The sequence below is a fragment of the Oryzias latipes genome, chromosome 9 (genome assembly GCF_002234675.1).
Source record: "Oryzias latipes chromosome 9, ASM223467v1".
Taxonomy (NCBI): Eukaryota; Metazoa; Chordata; class Actinopteri; order Beloniformes; family Adrianichthyidae; genus Oryzias; species Oryzias latipes.
In genome coordinates, this window is record NC_019867.2 from 2,341,676 (window position 1) to 2,362,481 (window position 20,806).

The following is a 20,806-nucleotide window of genomic DNA, read 5'->3' on the forward strand; positions in this document are numbered from 1 at the left end:
TAGTTTTCTTCATTTTATTCCACAATTGCACCCCACAGACAGAAACCTTTTAGTGTTAAACAGGGTTGTTTCATGTTTTTTTTTCTTCTTAGTAAATATTCTCCTTCTTTTTTAGTTTGAAGTTCTTAAAGAAGCTTTTATTATGAAGGAGTCTTTCCAAACAAAGTCTGTTCTTTCACCACTAGAATGTGGATTTAATCAACCCTTTTAGAAAGATGCAGATCCAGTTACAAGCAGTGCTCTCTAAACGCATCAATCTGCAAACATTACTCACACTTTCTACCGTTGGACACAAGCGGCTACTAAAGCGGCTCGACTCCTCGAGCTCGGACCCCCGTCACAGGATCCCTCCTTAGACGTTTCCAGACACAGTGAGAAAACACGTCTGCTTGTGTTTTTACAAACCTCTCGCTGCACCACAACTGTCCCCTCCAGGGACTCATTCTTCCTGTTTCTCCTGAGATTTTCCTTATTAAGACTGATGTAATGGTTACACGATGTGCAGCAATCCCAGAAAGCAAATGCTGATTTGAAGTCTTAGTTTTTATGCTGCAAGTTCTCCTGTAGTCTGACAGAAAAAAATGCAAAATCCTACTGTAACACCAAAGTCAATGAAACAGACTGGAGGAAGTCAGTTTTGACCCATATTTATTTTCAAATGTATCTTAACTTTTAACATTTTTCTTGACCATGTTTTAAGGAAAAGCATTAAAAGATGGAAACGCTCTGACTTTTCATTGCTGGTTTTCTGCAGATGTGGATGTCCTGCAGGAGCTCGGTCTTTCTGGGCGGAGAACAGGCGCCTTCACACCCTCAGGCGTCATCGCCTTCAAGTCAGGTGTCATTCTCACTCCGAGGGCACGCATCCAGGTGCCGGTGGGCGCCGTTCTCCCCGCCACATTCAACGCCAGCGGCCTTTTTCTGATCCTCAGCCTAACGGTTCATCGCTTCAACGGCGCCGCCCTCTTCTCGCTTCTGTCCAGAAGAAGGAAAAAGCAGCTGAGCGTGCAGTTCACCTCAGGGAAGGTCCTGGTTTCCAAGGGGCAAAAGAGCGCAGTGAGCTTGGACTATGACGTCTATGACGGCCGGTGGCATCATTTCGCTTTGGATATTCGAAGCCATCGAGTTTTCTTACACACATCCTGTGGTCAGAAGAGCCTGCATGCAGATTTGAGCTCTAAAAAAGAGGAAATCCTGGATCCAGAGGGCTTCTTCCTGCTGGGCAAATTGAACCACAACTCTGCAGCGTTTGAAGGCGCCATTTGTCAGTTTGACATTTATCCTTCTGCTGAGGCAGCTCACAACTATTGTGATCACATTAGAAAACACTGCAGAGAGGCTGACACGTACCGGCCCGTGCTTCCCGCCCTGTTGCCCCCATTTCCAGACCCAAACATCACTACTGCCCCTCCGCTGCTGCTGACAGAGAAACCCAAAAAGGTTCAGACACCTTCACCGGTGTTGACTTGGGAAAACAGCAGGACTAAGGTTTTACCGCCAAATGATCATTTGCCAGAGCTGGACGAAACATCTGTGCCTCCGACTGTGAGCCCTCCAAACCCAGCTGTCGCATCTGTTCCTCCAACTCTTCATTTCATGTTGGAAGAACCTTCTAAGTTTCCAGCTGAAACCGTTACTCCTTCTCTTAGGATTAGTGTGACTCTGCCAAACCCAAAGCTAAACTCTCACAACAGAAAGAAGACAGAGGCGGTCGTCACTAAACCTCCAAAGCCTCCTGAGCAAAGTCTGCATTCACCTGCTTCCAGCAGACCTTCAGAGATGAAGCCAAGCCAGCAGACCACGCCCGTCCCCGCGCCGAGGTCTCCCTCAAACCTCCCCCCAAACCAGCCAACTAGAAACCAGCCAAGGAGAGCGGCTGCACAGCAGCCTGAGCCAGAAGTGACCAACATGCTGGATTCCAAACCCACCCGGGCTGCGACAGATGGCTTCCAAACCTTTGACCTTGAACCCACCCAGTTCTCAACACTTGCAGGACCACCTGGACTAAAGGGAGAACCAGGACCGCCGGTGAGTGACTCCGCCCCCACCAACAACACAATGTGCATTTATGACTGCAGGTTGCATGATCAGATTTCTGTTTGCTAAGAAGGGGAGACTAAATGGGAGCAGTAGACATGGTCCATGTGAGTTATGCTTTGGTTCAGCCTCCCCTCATTTCTCTGGAGTACAGTGATTGATCAGCTTGAAAGCTTGTTTCTTAAACGCCGGTTTGTTTGCCCTTCAGTGTCTGGAAAAGCTGCCAGTGTGGATGTATCTGTCGCTCGGGCGGTTAAGCAGACCTGCCAGCATGGTTTATGATCACGGCTGTGCTTTTCTGATTGTCTCCATCCCTGTTCATGAGGCTCCCATCCACACCGAAACCACAGCAGTGGTTTGAGAAATGCCTTTTGTGAGTGGAGGGGCTGCTGATGAGGTGTTAGATTCCTCTTAAAGGGGTGGGTCTCCTCAGCAAGGTCAAAGATTAAAGGGATAAAGCGTATGTGCGCAGTCAGCCATTCAGAGTAAGCTTTAAAAAAGCCACGTGTCATTACGCAGAGGTCCTCGTGGTGAAAAGGGTTGTAACCCAAAAACCCAGAAAAGTACTATAATTAGGTTAGTGGAGTGTTATTGATGAGATTTACTGATGTGTCAATAGGATACATATAAAAAAAAAGAAAATATAAAACTTGAAAGCAACTTTTTCCTTTTTTGTCTTTGTTGTTGAGAAACATCACAGCAGGCATTTCATTCTTCACATTTCTTTGAAGGTTGTTTATTTTGAATCTTTCTTTTTTCCCCCCATTTTTTCGCCACTTTGCAGCAGATTTACAGTTTAAATCCTCTTAGGGTTTTTCTTGTTCCATCTAGCTTTACAAGTCTAGCTGACAGGTTATGTTTTGGCAATTGCAAGATACCAAAATCAGGTGATTAAAGCAAGCCCAAATCATCACCACTCCACTACCATGCTTGATGGATGTCCTGTGTGTTTCTGTTAAACTTCCGCCTTTGGCTTGGGGTTAAAACCACACGTATAAACGGCTAAGGTGATTTTTTTTTAACCTGAATTGAGTGATTCTCAGTTCGACCACTTTGCTTCTTTTTTCATAAACTCTTCTGAGAATGTCCTTTTTATGCTGGTGTCCGCTGACCATCTTCCTTTGAGCTTAAACTTTTACATTTCTAGGGGTGCAGCTGCATTTCATTGAACATTTGTTTAAGTTTGTAGTCAACTGGATGGTAGATCCACTCCTGGGTTGACGGTTATCTGTGTTAAAAATGTTTTATTGTTTTTTCCTTTTGCTTTGACATAATTCCAATTATTATTATATTATTGCACATCAGGGTTAATATCAGGGGCAACTCTTCTGCTGATGACTAGATTAAGTCCAACAAAGTGGATTTAGACATTACAAGTCCTCATGTTTTTTTTGTTTTGTTTTCAGTTCTGTAGTAAATGTTGGTATTAAAAAAGAGCAGATCTTTTACAGCTTTTTTAAGACAGCTCTTTAAGTTAGTGTAAATAGGGACCAATGTGTTTTTTATACACAACTGATGCAAACTTTAAGCTTTTATGTTAATAATTATTGGCTGTAGAGAAAAAATAAAAAATCATTTCTTAAACTAAACCTTTTCATTAGTTAGAATTGCGTTAGAATTGAAGTCCTTTTCAAATAAGAGAGCTTATCAAGTTTTCACATTTACAAAACTGCAATTGCTGACTAATAATCATAAATGTTTGATTTCTAATTGTCAAAAAATGCTACATATTTTTTTTACTAACATTTATTTAGGGTCTACCTTAAGCTTTCTAATGAAACTTCAATGAGGTTTACACATCTCTGTTGTTGTTGAAGGGACAGGGAAAAGCTTTGGGACTGATGCTGATTGCATTTAATCAAACGGTTTCTGGAAATCAGCAGAAACTCTTTGAGAATTGATTCCCTACTGATGCTGCCAACAGAACAGATCAGTAATATGGAAGTTTCATTTCTTCTGGTTAAATGCGTGTCATCATTTGTTTCGTCTCACTGGAAAATAGTCTTTTCTCCTTTTGTCTAAAGAAATTGATGCTCAAATTGTTGCTAAACTTCTGCTTCAACTGAAATAAAATGGATGTATGGGATTGCAAAGTGGTTGATTGAAAGAAAGTTAAATCCCGTATGTTTGAGCGGTTCAATGAGAATCACACAGCATCAGCTTTATCACCGTTTTGGCTCTAAACCGGAGCAACGTGCAGCTCAGACTGCTTATTGTTTGCAGACGGCCTGATGGCTGAAATCTAAGGAATCTACAAGTTGCTGAAAGCCGTTTGGCTAAGCCGGTCAAAGTATTTACAGCTATGAATCCGGTCCAAGCCCTGCTCTATACATCTGCATTTCTTCCACAGCCCAGTTTTTAGTGGATCAATTTGTTTTTCACTTTAAACTTTTGCAGCTTTTGAAAAATAGGTTCTAATCGCAGCATCTTAAACGAACTTGGGTTCCCCGTGTTGACCCCTCATTAGGCGTGACCTTCCAGAGCTTTGCTATACCGTGTGTGAAATTGTTTTAGAGCTATCTGGTGCCTATAATTAATGTGATTGGCTGCAGCGGCAGGAACGGTCGCTGACCTCCCTGCCAGTAGCAGGAATCAGACGTGCAGCCTGTGTGCTGCTGTGGGCCTTTTTTTTCCCACAGTAAAGATGCTAGAGAACGAGTAAAACCTGGAACTTTTTTACTGAATTCTTTGTTACTTCCCAATAATTAAGCAGAATGTACTGTCAGGAAAGAAAAGAAAAAAGAAAAAGTAATTTCCACTCCAGCCTGAGAGGCTTTTGTAGAACTTTTTTTTTTTTTTTTACGCTGGTCTCTGGAAACTAGTTGGGTATTATTCAGCACTCCCCTTGAAATGACATGACAAGAAGCAGCCACTATTCCTTCGCCTGTTGTGTTTATACAGCTGCCTCTTTCCTTTATCTTCTCCTTTTAGGGCCCTCCAGGATTTTCAGGGCTGCCAGGAAAACCCGGCAGGAGGGGCCCAAGGGTAAGCGCATCTCATTCACCGCCGACAGGCGTCTCATTTACTTTTCCCATTTTCAGGTCACAGCTCTGCTGCATGCTAACGTCAGTGACGCCTCTATTATCAGGAGCTGACGCCGTTCTGACCCGTGCAGAAGATGCTTGAGCTCTGATCCAATGCAAAGAGGCATCTGTGGATTACAGAGAATTATTCAGCCAGACACGCTTTTGTTTTGATCACGCCGTGCTTCACTGCAAACACAAATATCACAAATACACACAAAACAGACATCAATGTTTGCATCTTTTTCAGTGTTTTACTCACTTAAATAAAAAGATGACACAAGGTTTTACAAAATGTGGAGTTTGTGAGGCTAGAAACTTTTCTGCAAAAAATAAATAAAAATTTGCAGTGGCAAATGGCGTTGAATGCTCTGCAGACACTACCCCTCCTCGCTCCCCTCCTTCGACTCGCCCCTCGCTCTGGTCAGAGCTGGATGACAAGTTCATAACAAAAGATGCTTTTCTCTTCGTTTATGTCCATAGCAACCATTTTATTTTTTGGTCACCTGGTGGTGACGCACAGGTCCATCTCAATTGTAGAAGAATCCTCAAAAGTAAATTTTGGGATTTCCTTGCCAGTGGAGTTTTTTTTGATGATACGCCCACTTTTTGTAGTATGTTTATATTATACGACACATTGTTTTGTTCAGCTTGAGACAACGATTCATGGATTAAAACTTCACAACAAAATGTGTCAGCATTTATTGGCGGTTTCTGCCGCTCTTTGTTAACGGGGTTGTCGTTCACCTTGTCCAAAATTTATTTTGCATTTCACCTTCTAACGATTAAAAAGAAAGCACATATATATATATTTATCCTGGATGAAACTTGATAAATGCAATGAAGAGACAGTGAAGACATTGCACACCTGCATACATTTAGGAGTTACCTGCTGCTGCAGCCCTGCAGGCGGGACACAGCGGTGGATTGTGGGTAATCGATCTCTAAACGAGGAAGAAAGAAGGCTTTGTCCCCGTCTTATTAAAGCATTTAAGACCCTGTCTGGAGCTCAGTAGTTCTGTGCAGCTTTAGGAGCCAAATCTCAGGCCACAACAGCTCAGGATGACACGGTACAGTCCAGGTTTGGTCCCATAAAATTCTGTTTTTTGAATTTTCTTTTTCTTCCAACTTCTCCTCAAATCACTTTGAGATGGTTTGGAAAACAGCTCATCTCAGAAATAAAGAAACCAAAAGGGTTTCATCGTGAGCAGATGTTTTTACATTAATATGATAATATTTGCAACAATCAGTCAAGGATTTAAGCAGACTCAGGATATTTACTGGTTAAATGGCAACGGGGACTTATATTTTTGGATTTCACTCAAACGGTGACATGCACAGTTTTTTGCTTCATAATTTTCAGTCTGAACATAATCCTCCTCAAATCCTCTTCAGGAGGTTAAAAGGTCAAAGAAAAGTTGGGATGTGTGTGATGAACGTCTCCTCGGAGGTATTTTCTGAGAGCAGCTCCCGTCTGAAGTCTGCCGTCACCTCATTTCAACCTCTCCATTCAGGTCAGACTGAGAGACGATCAAAGGGAAACGTGACACTCAAAAACAAACAAGAGCTGCTTTTGCAGGAAACGTGTGAACGGCGAGAGCTCTGCTCTAAGCTGCAGGGATTCCTCCTCCACGCAGAAACTTCTGAGGATGCAACCGTTCAGGGCTGTCTGGGTTTCACCTCTCTGACAGCGAGGTGCCATGTCTGACCGTGCAGTGTCACAGCTGCTTCCACTTAGCTGCAGCTCCTCCTCGCGAGCGCGACGCTGTTGTTTGAAATGACCATAAGCCCTTCAGTGCGGCAGAGGTGGCCCGGCCCTGGAGCCGAGGCGGATTAAAGAGGGCTTTGTGCAGAAAAGAAACCAACCATCCTGTGCAACTCTGTATTTAAAAGCATTTGCATGATTCCTTTAAAAATGACTGACCCGACTCGAAACAAATCCCAGCAATTATGAGACTCGTTTGGCTGCTGTCTGAAGACACAAATGTCTGTCTTCTCCTGAAAAACAGAAATTTATCCTGGGCTTGCAAAAACTTTCCAGTGTTGTCTGGATTTAATAGGCAACACATTTTGGAGTTGAAGCAAAGTGGAAAGGAGTTTAAAAACAAGCCAAAATGAACAGTTCATTCTGTAAAAATAATCAACTTTCAATCCGTGTTGTGGAATGTTTCTTATAATTTGGTTCCGTCAGCATTTCTGCCCATCAAAGGAGTGAAGCCACGACGTGTTCCAGCAGCAACAACAGATGCTTATTTAGGTAACATTTCTACCTAAATACAACATTAATTAAACAAAAATCTATTTATCCAGTTCATGCACTGCATCAGGCTTTTGAGCGCTTTATAAATGCTTGATTTTGATTTTTGATTTTATTGATTTATTTCAAGCATTGTAGTCAAAGCAATAAAGAATTTACACATATTTTTCAAACTCATTACAGAAATGATGAAATGCATAAATTAAAAAGGCAGAAAACAACACAAAAATGTCACTTAAATCACATTTGCTTAATTAAATACAGTGATCATTAACTAAAGTATGAGTAGAGTTTGTTTTATTGCTTGAAAAGGAGTGGGAAGAAGCAAGCTTATATAATCCCACCCCTACTGAGTTCATTCATATGATAGTTTTACAGTTTTTGTAATCCAGTTCTGATCAGATAGATTCTCTTCAAGTAACAAAATCCAGTGCCTAGTAATGATTGATGATCTTCAGAAAACATTCATTCATGATTTCAGTAAACAGTAACGGTACCGATATGTAATAAGAATTGATTATTAGAACACATGATAACATCAAACTAGTAATTATTGCTACACATTGCAGATCAAGTAAAGAAAATCAATAGCTGATTGATTGTAATTCAAACCTTTCAGTAATCATTATTGCACATTACAATGTAACACTCATTGGTTGTAATTAAAAGAGCTTTGATTATTTCACCACAATCAAGTTCACACATGGATTTGGAATTATTCAACCACCTGTTGATCCTTGAATCGTCTTATCTTTATATCCTGAAATAAGAGTTTCTTTATACATTTTCTTGAATATTTGAACATTTTTTGAGCTCATTACTTAAACCGTTCCAAAGTTTAGTGCCACACACCGACACACAGAAACTTTTCTTAGTGGTTCTTATCAATTTGATCTTGAAGTTCCTACATCCCCTCAGTTTGTTCCTCCTTCATTTTCTAAGAACTGTTTCTGGATATTGAATGGTAACGATTTCCCACTGACTCTGTATAAAAGTTGCGCAGTTATAAAAATCCACAAGGTCATGCAGTTTTAAAAGTCTTGATTGACAAAATAGATTGTTTGTATGATCAAGATATCCGGCTTTATGTACAATTCTTACGGCTCGTTTTTGAAGCAAAAAGAGAGGATGTAGTGAGCTCTTGTTATTCCCCCAAATTTCTTTACAGTAGGTGAAATATGGTAATATTAAGGAGCGGTACAATAAATATCTACTGTTATATCCTAATGTATGTTTAGATTTATTTACGATTGAAATTCTTTTTGAGACTTTAGTTTGTATGTGTCTGATGTGTTCCATGTTGAAATATAAAAAAAAAAGGAAATAAAAATGAGACGTGTTAAGTTTAAAGTACGGATACAAATTAAATGACGGGGTTTAATGTTTTGAAAATAATGTCAGTTCATACTGATGCTCAGACAACAAAAAACATGATAGAAATTTGCATCAGATACAATTTATGATTATTTAAATAGACAAAATGCACCAAAGTGCAGCACAGGAATGAAATCAAAGGTCATCAAACAACAAAGGCAACAAAAATGACAAAACAATACATGATCTAAATACATGCTAAACATATGATTAAAGCCGCTAGCGGAGAAGCAGCCGCTAACTGCCACCGCCCTCGCCAGCCCCTTAAGACCCGCCCTCATTGGTTAAATGGTTGTTCTCCTCCTCTCCCCCACTGCCCCTGCCACCCTGGTCAACGCTGCCTGAAACAAATTCATAAAAAAACAAATGTATATATGGTGAATTTTCTGTTAGTTTTATCTCCATAGCAACCACTTAATTTTTTTGGTTGCCTGAGGGTGAAGGACATTTTAGAAGAATCCTCAAAAGTCAATTCCTCTGCAACTGAGATTTTTTATTTCCTACGCCCAGATTCGGCATATATTTATATCATATGTCCTTTTGTTTACCTTCAGCCAGCAATTCATGAATCCAATTTTCACAATAATGTGGTGAAAGATGTGGGAGAAATGGAAGGAATGGAAGTTTATCCCGCTTAAAATCTACAAACTTTATTTCCAACATTTTTTGCCAAGAAGCTTCCCCAATGATGCTCAAGGAGTTCGGAGGCGATGGATTGAAATTCCCAGGAGGAGTTTAATTTTTTAGATGGCACAGAAGGTGATTTTGTTTTAAATGGAAATTCAAGATGGCAGCTTCCTTCCAATCTCATAGGTCACATAAAATTTGGTTGTGGTTGTAGACTTTACATGGTGGTCCTGCACTGGTCCTTGCAGACGGACTGCTGTAGGACATACAAAAAAAAGTGAAAAACAATTTACAAGAAGATACAAAATAAGAAAAAAGGTTCTTTATTCTCTGAAAAATATAAGAAATTATTAAAAGTTTTGCATTTCTTCTTTTGTTATGACCTTCAGGGTTCAAAATAATGCAAAACCTTGCCACATGACTTTATTATTTGAGACCTAGATATGTCGTATTCATGATTTTTAAGTAGTTAAGGACTTCATATACATTAAACTGCAGTAAAAGCCTGCAGAAGAATGTGCTTCCATCTGTGCAGACCAGTGAAAGTGTCCGTTGTGTGTCTGCTGTAGCCTAACGGGCTGAGAAGCAGTAGCACCGGATGTGTCGTTCCTGTAAATGTCTTCATTGGAAACCTGGTCCAGGTGCTGCTCATCTGCAGGAAGTGACTCCTCTGCTCTTCCATGCGAAGACGGATGATCCAATTCCCTTATTCCCTGTGAGATGCCACCCACTGCCTCTCTTCAGCCCCTCTTATCTCATGTACGGCAAGAAGGCAATTTGTTACACTCCGTCCCGACCTCCCCACCCCTCCAAGTCTCCTCCTTTTGCTTCACATCTGGATGTAATAGCTGCCATACGGTTAATATCTAGAGTTAAGGGAGAGGGGGGAATCTGTAGCTCCTGTTAAGCGTTTTCGTGTGTCCAGCATTGAGTTGGGGGGGGGGGGGGGGGGGGGGGTTCTGTGCTGTTTGAGAGCTTGGCTGTGTCTTCTCTGTGTGATGTAATAATAGAGCAATGATAGATAACAGGCAGATGGCAGCTGGATCCCTCAGCGCCGTACCCCTCCACCCTGATCTTCCCTTCACTTTCACCTCCTCCTATGGGTGTGTATGGGAGGTGGTGGGGGGTGGAAACCTAAAACTAAATGAAGCTTTGGAAATGTCCTCTCCCAACACATTTCCTGCACTTCTGCACATTCTCTGTTGTCAACAGTTAGTCCGCCTTAGTCCCATCTGCCCTTACGGGTGGATATGAGCTGTCTGCAGGTGAACCTGTATGGGGCAAAACAAAATCAAGGTCACAGAGTGCTCAGTAAACCCATAGAGTGAAAATGTTCATACATTTTTGCTACAGGCTTGCTGTGGGTCGTAGTCAACACTTATAAAACACGTAAGGGGGTAGTAGGTGAGACGCAGATGTCTCATATGGATTTTTCAACCCCCCAAATCCTGTGCACCGTGGAAGGAGTGTTAGTTTGATTTGGACATCCTACTGACGTCCAATGGGCAATTACTTATAATGTGCACGCCCCGTGCGTGCAGTATTTGCGTGCGGTCACTAAAGAGCCAGTACTCCACCTTACCAATGACTGGATTGAGGTGTAAGGACGCCGTACGACAGCATCACCCGTACGTCAGAAGTGGGAGCAACTTACTTAAGAAACTCCACTATACCTAACACACACACGACAATGGTACGTTCCATTTTAATGATGTCCCTTGAGGAGCCACAAAGACAACTGCAAGACTCTCTGCAGAACTCTTCGACCCTCCTGGGACCAGTACAACCCCAAAACCCGCAACCCCCATACGGGTCATGTGACTAATTCCTGATCTGTTTAATTCTGTTGAACCTCTTTAACCAAAAAGAAAATATCTTGCCTCTTTACTCCTCTGACTAAACATTTTATCGGATGCATCTGCTGGAATTTAAGTGAAGGACAGTTTGATATGAAGGACGAGCAATCTTCTCTTTGTGGGACACGAGAGAGAAGTGCACGGGTGAGGAAAATCACCTCCTTAAGTCATAAACTGAACTGGTAAAAGGAGGCAGGTGACTCAATATACGTGAGAGGAAATGCAAACACACCTCCAGGCGCTGGTCACCTGCCTCCCACTCCCATCACCGTTTGATCGATTTGTTCCCTGTGGCGCTTTAATTAGGATGATGACATTTTTGGCTGAAATCAAAAACCTTTGGTTTTCTAGGACATATTTTCTGCAGAGCTGCAGGAGTTCATTAGAAATTAACCTCTGAGTTGTGAGCGGGACCATTGGCACGGAGCAACCCCGCCCCCTCTTCCCCTCTCTATTGCTGCGAGCGCTCTGTTTTATACACTCTCCCTCTAGCTTACAGCCCCCCCCACAATCTCTGAAGCGGGTCTTTAAATGCAGAAAAATCAGGAAATATTACACACATTTAGGCCTCCTAAAATGATGAATCCCCATCAACCCTATTATCAATTGAACTGAGCGGATCTCTGTTCTTATAGGGTCCTCCTGGTCCTCATGGAAATCCTGGCCGTCCTGGACCCCCGGGATTGAAAGTAAGGTCATCAGAGATTGCATACGTGCATCACACGAAATACACTTCCTCACCTAAATCATCCAAATCAAGAGCATCTGTTCTTTTAAATGAATTTAAATGGTCACTGTTATCAGTAGTAATGAAATGTATCAGCCCTTTAATGCTGGCAGATATCCTTTCCAGCCCTGCCAAAATAACTTTTCCAAAAATGAGCTGCAAAGCGTCTGTGGCTTAGACTGCTGCTCCGGGTGTCTCTTTTCCTACCACCACCACAACAGACGCTCCAGCGTTCACTGTGTAGTGAAGAACTAATACTTCCCTGTAGTATTTTACGGGTATTTATCTCTACTTCACCGTAGTCCATCAGCATTTTGTTACTAACTGCACACGAAAATGTTTACGATCTGAATTCCTTTCCATTTTCTAAAACAACACAAACAGAATGTTTGAGACAGTGGAGTCAAAAACTTAAAAACTGCAGCAGCAACGCTGTTCCAGAACCAAGGAGTGCTCTAGAACCGAGGACTGCTCCAGAACCGAGGACTGCTCTAGAACCGAGGACTGCTCTAGAACCGAGGACTGCTCCAGAACCGAGGACTGCTCTAGAACCGAGTACTGCGCTAAAACCGAAAACTGCTCTAAAACCGAGGAGTGCTCCAGAACCAAGGACTGCTCCAGAACCGAGGACTGCGCTAGAACTGATGACTGCTCTAAAACCGAGGACTGCTCTAGAACAGAGGACTGCTCCAGAACCGAGGACTGCTCTTGAACCGAGGACTGCGCTAGAACCTAGAACTGCTCTAGAACTGAAGACTGCTCTAGAACAGAGGACTGCTCTAGAACCGAGGACTGCGCTAGAACCGAGGACTACTCCAGAACCGAGAACTGCTCTAGAACCTAGGACTGCTCTAGAACCGAGGACTGCGCTAGAACCGAGGACTGCGCTAGAACCGAGGACTGTGCTAGAACAGAGGACTGCGCTAGAACTGAGGACTGCTCTAGAACCGAGGACTGCGCTAGAACCGAGGACTGTTCTAGAACCTAGGACTGCTCCAGAACCGAGGACTGCGCTAAAACCAAAGACTGCTCCAAAACCGAGGACTGCTACAGAACAGAGGACTGCTCTCGAACTGAGGACTGCTCTAGAACCGAGGACTGCTATAGAACCGAGGACTGCTATAGAACAGAGGACTGCTCCAGAACCGAGGACTGCTCTAGAACCGAAGACAGCTCTAAAACCGAGGACTGCTGTAGAACCGATTACTGCGCTAGAACAGAGGACTGCTCTAGAACCGAGGACTGCTTTAGAACTTATGACTGCTCTAGAACCGAGGACTGCGCTAAAACAGAGGACTGCTCTAGAACCGAGGACTGCTCCAGAACAGAGGACTGCTCTAGAACCGAGGACTGCGCTAGAACTGATGACTGCTCTAAAACCGAGGACTGCTCTTGAACCGGGGACTGCGCTAGAACCTAGAACTGCTCTAGAACTGAGGACTGCTCTAGAACAGAGGACTGCTCTAGAACCTAGAACTGCTCTAGAACTGAGGACTGCTCTAGAACAGAGGACTGCTCTAGAACCGAGGACTGCTCCAGAACCAAGGACTGCTCTAGAACTGATGACTGCTCTAAAACCGAGGACTGCTCTAGAACAGAGGACTGCTCCAGAACCGAGGACTGCTCTTGAACCGAGGACTGCGCTAGAACCTAGAACTGCTCTAGAACTGAACTGAATTCTACTATTTTTCATCTATTTCAACCATTCAACTATTCAAATGTTCAGCTCTTTCAGCTTTTCCCAGATATGACTTTTGCTCCTTCAAATCCTTGAACTTTTCGATATATACCAGGAATTTCCCATTGCGGGATGAAGAAAGGATAATCCTATCTTTTCCGTAAAGAATTTGAGAAAATAAGTCAGGAAGTTCTCTCACAAGAATTTGTCTAGCTGCAGCTTACAGTTAAAAAATGAACATTTCAAGGACTTTATGTTCTTTAGATGGTGGGTTTTTAGCGTTACATAAACCTCTTTACTCTGATAAAAAATAGCTCAAACTGTGTAATTGTGAGCACTTCACAATAAAAGTTTTTCTCCAACATTCACATTTGTCCCATTTTGTCAAAACACCTCTTAAACATTTCCAGTAAGCAGTTCTGATCCAGAGTGCTGTGACTGGAGTGACGCTGCCCGAAAAGGGAGAAGAATGTACACAATATCGCTCCGTGTCCGTGCTGTAAACTGTATCACACACAGACATTTGACACAAGGACATTTGTGTAAATGAATCAAACAGATTTTTCAATAAACTGTTGTAACTTCCTGCTGCTTGTTAGAATAAAGTCTGTGTTAACTTCGATTATATGTTATATATATTTAATTATATGTTTATGTGTTTCTGTGGAGTAAATAAATACTATGATCATTTGTCTTCCAGGGACACAAAGGAGACCCTGGACTTTCTCCTGGCCGAGCTCCAAAAGGACAAAAAGTACAAACATCTGTTTGTTACTTCAGATCGGAATCTATTAGAAATGCCCTCATTATAGAACTTTAAAACAAAGATATCACACCTATTAGTATCTTGACAGTAACTTTTAAGTCCTACCAGACTACTAGAGACTTTGTTCTCTCAAAGTTCATCCTTCAAACCTTTTCTCTTGAGTGCCCACGAAAAACTCCGCTCATGATAATTATTATTATTGAGAAGAAAAAAAAGAAAAACATTGCAAGTTCTCGTCAATAAATTGGGCTCATGTCAAGTCTAAATGTTTAAAATGAAAAAGAAGGGTCAGAGCTAATTATACAGGCCAAACCCAGAATCAGTCTGTCCACATTTCTGTTTTTTGTGTATCCTTTAATAATAAAAAAGTGTCTCTGCTGAATGAGCAAAGAGTCACAGGAACTCAAACAAGAAAAGTTAGGGAGAAAGTTTAAGTGTTTTTGGTTTTTTTTATGTTGATGTTGCACAAATCCTTGCAGTGAAAAAAGAAGTGCTTCTCAAAACAAGTTCAAATGTAAAATATTAGATTTTCAAATTCATTACAAGGTAAAAACATCTGTCAATGGAGCTAGAAGAATTTCTTACGAAAGGTTGGGATGTGCCGTATTTTTAAAGCAAGATTTCAAATAATACCATAAAGACACATTTTAAGATACATCTGTCTTAAAATAATTTGTAAATGTATGTTTACTGTGTGGCCATTTGACAGCATCCTGTGAAGGGTGCACACTTTCTGGGATAGGCTCCAGCAACCCTTTTACCCACAAAAGGGGATTCAGCAGGATCCGAATACTTTCAAACGTCTGTGCTGCGGTTGTTAAATGTCTTCTTAATGTGTTATAAGTCTAATAAAAATGTTCAATTTCCTTAAATCAAGCAGGTTGATTCTCATAAAACAAGACTAATCACATATAGACAATCAAACCTCTGATCTATAGTCTTGAATTTACATCGTACTCCTTTTTGTAGTATAAAAAGCTACTTGTAAGTTAGTGTTGTCTCGTATCTAGTGTAATATGATATTTAAACTAGAAAGTAGACTAAAATACTTGAAGTTTTATGCTTTCACAGTGTGCATCTCATGAGGGGAAAGACAAAATGTGTTTGGAGGCAAAGAAGTCTGCCCCCAACTGTTGCTGCCATAACTTTACACTATGGATTTCTAAGAAAAAATCGGCTGGATTTTGTCCTTACAACCCTGTTAACAACCTGGTTCTTTGTTTCAAGGGGGAACCTGGTATCGTCGCCCCCCCTGGACCACCTGGACATAACGGACGAAAGGTAAAAATAACTACAAATTGCACCAAACCATGGACCCATGATGGTTGGGTTGGTTAAGTGAGTTTGGGTTATGGAGCCTAAATGAATGAAAGTTCATGTTATCTGCTTGTGTGGAACTAAAACTTGCACTTCGAGGAGAACATTTGTGATCTTCAGCTCCAGCTCCAATGATCAAAAGTGTTTTTGAAAGCGAACCCCCCCTGTCTCCCAAAAGGGGGTGGAAAACATCTTCAGGATGGAGCTTTGAGATGTTGTTTGGTAAAAGAAGTCAAAATGGATTCAGGCGTGGAGAAGTACACCAGGATTCTGACTCCCAGGTGGGATGGATCAACAAAGACGTGAAGATTAGGTGCATCACCAAATCTGCAGAGCTTGGATAGGTTGAAGGGGAAAAAGAGGGTTATGGGACATCAGTGGGTTGAATGTTTTAGATGCTCCTCAAAAGTTGATGTCATCTTTTCTCCTTATGAAAAATTCTGTGGGTTAGTTCTGTGTTCTGGTTCCACTCCGGATCTTCTTTGTCTGGGTTTGTCTGCATGTCACTTTGCTGACAGAAAGTGAAGTTTTGCAGCTGAGTGTTCTTTTGCGTCTCAGTCCTGGCCTTTTTCCCCCAATTCCCTCTCAGTAATTAAAAGTGTCAAGTGTTCGTGAGCCTGCTGGGACTTCCTGCTCTGTCTGGTTTGCAGCTATAAGTACACCCGTCAGTTGTCACGTTTAGCTTGTAGCCTTTTTTTTCTAATACTTAGAATTGGGTAAATCCTCATATAAACAACACCAAATGAAATATCATATCTATCCATCTAAATAAATAAAATCTATCTAAATAAAGTCTAAAACACCTAGAATATTAATTAGAATGGGTTAATACGAAATATGAAATATAAAAATGAAATTAAAAGATCAATAAACACAGCAACAAATTTACAAGTCATGCAAACCCGGGAAGCAGCTGAGAGTCACTTAATGCTCATCAAAGCATTTACTGTATCAATGAGCTTACTGAATGACACTCCACACTGACTTGTTATCCTTTTACATTTGATGGGGGAGGGAAAGCAATGATTTTTTCCCACCAATAACCCCCTCCTGTTTTTTCTCCCTGGGGGGCACCAATGAAACTTGATCTGCTTCAATCTGAGTTTTCTGCAGTTTGTGGCCGTCTGCCAGAGAAAAGGCTTTCCTCACTGAAGGAAATGTGTAAAGATGGAATAGAAAGTTTCCTGGGAGTCAGTCAGATGTTTGCACAGTAAAGTAGGTGGGGACTCATCTATGTGTGAGTCAAACCCAAATGCCGAGGAGACTATTGCCTAATGTGGATCGCCAGCACAGATTGTTATGTCCAAAACCCTTCAGTTAGGGTTTCCTCTTCCCTTTTTTTAATAAAACTTTCTTCATTAATGTTTGCATTTTGTGCAGAACATTGAACGTAAGAGACTGGAGGATTGCCTTTTGGGGAAACAGGAAGTCTGGGTAAAACAGTGATGTATCAGATGTAACCAAGTAAACCTGGGAGATGCTGCATTGATCTGCTTGTTAGCGGCAGAGTTTAGTTGGTCCAAGTTCCCATTTTTCTTTCTTTTGAAAGAGCATCAACCAATGCCGAATCCCTGACTTTGCTATCTTTGTGTCAAACAGAACATTTTCAAAGCCTAAGTGGAACTTGGCTCTCCGTGGAAACATCTGGCCTCTGGATTTATGTTTTTAATACTCTCTGCTGACTGCTCCAACGGGCCAAAGCTCCTGCTTTAGTATGTCTCTGTGTGAGGAGCATTGGCTTCCTAAAACTCGGATTGCGGTGTACACTCGCTGTCAGATAAAAACAAAACATAATTACAGAGGAGGCTGACACAACAGAGCAGAGGCGTCGTTGTGTGTCATCATCTGGCTTCACTCTGTGTGCCGACGCCGTTGGAGAAACTTTAATCTGCCCTCTGTCGTTGTGTTTGGCTTTGAGAGTATTTGTTATAATCAGGGACAAGCTCTGAGCTATGACACAATATTTCTGCTCAGATTTATTCAATGAAATGCTCTGATTGCTTATAAACGTAGGATTTTCCTTAACTGAGCCTTAAGTTGAAAACAGATGATGAAAGAAATGCTCATTTGCAGCTGCACTGATCGCAACAAGAACAAAATGAAGCAAGCCAGTTTCTCTGTTTATGGTCCTTTTCAGGCTAATTTTTTGGTTACAAAACGCTGTTATTTCCCCAGTGTAGGAAGTGGAAGGAGTAAGATCAAGAGTTGCTCCTTATTCTAACCTTGCAGCACATCCGTTCTTGGTTTACCTATGGCTAAACTTATTAAAACAAGCCTTAATAGTGAAATGGATGCCTTTGTTTTAGATACAGCAAAGCAGCCTCAAGCAAATGCTGTTGTTTTTACGTCTAAGCCAGTAAAATGAGACGTTCGGGAATTAAAATTAATGAACGAGCACAGGGGTGTCCATCAGTGTGTGTGAAACTCTAGGTAGGAGGAGCTTTAATCAATCACTACCTGGAGGTGAGTTGGTTCTGCTGGGGGAGGAGCAGACTCTTCAGGCCCAAACTTACTGGAGTCACTGGAGGACGTCTGTCTGAGCCCACTGTTGGACTGAGCTTCAAATCCCACGTCTGAGAGAACTTAAAGGCGGGCACAGAAGGAGGCTGGAGCCTTTGAGTCTGAGTGGACCAAGCTTTCCACCTCCAGTTGTTCAAAACTGTGGCTGTAAGGTCCACAAACTCTGTGATGGACGCTGGAAGTAAAGGATGGCGTCAAGCCGGTCGAGTCCCATCGAGCTTGGCTGTCTCAACCAAAACATTGGTTGTCCAAGCGACACAAGTTACAGAGGCAAATGCTCGTAGTTTGGGGAAGCCATGGGGAGAGTTTAATGGTTGGTTTCAAAGTCATCCTGACAAACCATCTGATGCCTCTGGAGGGCTTTTTTTGGGTGCTCCTTCGAAGTTGGGGTGAGGAAGTCTTTCACCTTGGAGGAGGTCAGAGTAGAGCTGCTACTCCCCACTGAGAGGCTAGTAGCGGTGGATCAGACATGTCTTCTGGATGCCTCCAGTCCTACGTCTTCCCACCAGGGAAGACGTAGGACTGAGACTGAGTCTGAGTCCCTCTGCTTCAGCTGCACCCCTAGCAAACCCGGTCCCAGATAAAATCTTAGTCCTCACGGGCACCATACGATACAATAGTCGATACGGGCTGTCTGGGGGGTGAAAAATGGTCAAACCTGCTGCGGGGCAAGCAGCAGACCTGCGGGAAAAGTCAAGGTTGTAGACCGCTGAGTGAACCCGTAGAGAGAAAATGTTTGTGCACATTTTTTTCTCTGAGCATGTTGATACCTGTATAACACGCAAGGGCAAGTACGGGGTAAATCCTTTACAGTGCTATTCACGTGATAAGTGAATGTTAAAAATGAGAAAACTAAACAGTTAGTGTGTAGTTTGGTGTGGACATCCTACAGGTGTTCTACGGACACTTACGTATCACCTGCACACTCCGTACGTACAGCATCCGCCCGCGGTCAGTAGCTTCCACTAGCCTAAGAATCCTTCAGAATTTACTTTACTCACACAACAATGGTACGTTCCATTTTCATGGTCAAATAAGCCTCAAAGCTGCTGCAAGACACACCTGCACTCCCCTTAAGATGGGATGGTTCTTCTGCAAGAGCCTCCACAGAACCTGTACAGGTCCACGCCCCTGGTGGATTCACATGCCTAAGACTGAAGCAAGAGGAGATGGAGGGATGGGTTTTGTGATCCTCTGCTGATGTGTAGCTCTTTGCTTTAACCAATGTCCTTCTGTCTAAGAGAAAGCAGTGCTTAAAATTAACCTTGAGGTCGGTGTTGTCATTCAGTTATTCTCCAACTCAAACACCGACTCCATGCTCGACGGCGCTTTCTACAGACACTTGTTTGTTTACTTTGAAGTCATTATGCCCCCCCCCCCTCACCTCCTGCTGGTTGCTGGTTCTGCGGCTGACAGGCCAACGCAGCTGGTGGTTGATGACTTTCCATTTGAGAGTACAGCCTCGTCCATCGTTCAGAGATGACTTTCCACAACTCTTTCTGCGCCGCTGCAGGCCTTGATTGCAACAAAATTAATATATTTTGTTTCCAGCTGGCATGCTCATTGGAGATAACGGGCCATGACAATGACCATCAATTACCCCTTTAGGTTTCAGTGTGTTACTCCCTAATTGCTTTACTGGTTTTATTAATGCAAAACAATTGGGAATTGTTTTCCCAGAGTGCAGACGTGGCATTGATTAGACCAACACAAAGCTAAGCTGTGCTGCAATAATAAATAGGAGCTGCTTTCTTCTCTTTGTAGAAATTATAAATTGAGCAGGCAGCAGTTGTGATGAGTCGTCTTTCAGTTTCACCGCTCTTAAGGTAGCCTTTCCCGCAGAGTCGTTCTCACCAAGCTGATTAGATTTTTGATTGACGTTTGCTGTTTTTTTGTAGACAAAGCAGAGTTATAAGCTGAAAAATCTTGCATCTTAATTGGAGCCCCTGCAGTGCTGACAGTGATGGTCATGATTGTAAAATATCATTGAGCCTAAACAACATAATCTTCCCTCCAGGCAGCATGAACATGAAGATGATATTTCCCTGTCAGACAATTTTCGACTTGCATCCAAGAGGCTTCCTTTTCAAGACTACAGCAAAACAGAAGGTGAAAATTAAAAGCAGAAACAAAAAAAACAAACAAAAAAAAGTAAAGATTTCAATCAAATACAGCAAGCTGGCATTTAAATCATTCCAAAGTACTTTAATCTGAATATTTGCCCCCTGAATCTGGACAGGACTGTACCATTTCACAGTGATAGTCAGGACTGCAACATTATAGGTTTGTTAAGTTTAGCAGTTTTGTTCTGATCTTTTGCTGTTTTTCCTCCATCGACAGGGACAAAAAGGCCACTCGGGTCCAGCCGGCCTCCCAGGAGAACCTGTAAGTGCTTTACTCAAAAAGTTTGATGCATTTCAATCCCTTGATTCTTTTTTATTTCATGAATATGAATGCAAATAAAGCAGCATGAAATGGGTGGTTGACCCATATGGGTAGCATAGGTTTTTGGGGTGTCCGGGCTCATGGAGGGACGCAGAGATCTTCTATAGGGGAGCGCACGTCTGACTTGCAGTTGTCTTGTGGCTCTTGCGACCACCTTAAAGACCCACTCCAATAAAAGT

The 20,806-nt window shown here is 42.3% G+C and overlaps 1 protein-coding gene across 1 annotated transcript in view; it reads left to right on the forward strand.

The window, feature by feature from the left end:
* Nucleotides 1–20,806, forward strand: part of LOC101174836 (collagen alpha-1(XXVII) chain B) — a 75,302-nt gene that overhangs the window by 6,867 nt on the left and 47,629 nt on the right. The window contains exons 3-8 of the mRNA XM_023958333.1: nt 755–2,028; nt 4,969–5,022; nt 11,810–11,863; nt 14,280–14,398; nt 15,401–15,626; nt 20,523–20,567. Of these exons, the coding sequence (XP_023814101.1) occupies nt 755–2,028; nt 4,969–5,022; nt 11,810–11,863; nt 14,280–14,398; nt 15,401–15,626; nt 20,523–20,567 (1,772 nt within the window). The remainder of the gene's footprint in view (nt 1–754; nt 2,029–4,968; nt 5,023–11,809; nt 11,864–14,279; nt 14,399–15,400; nt 15,627–20,522; nt 20,568–20,806) is intronic.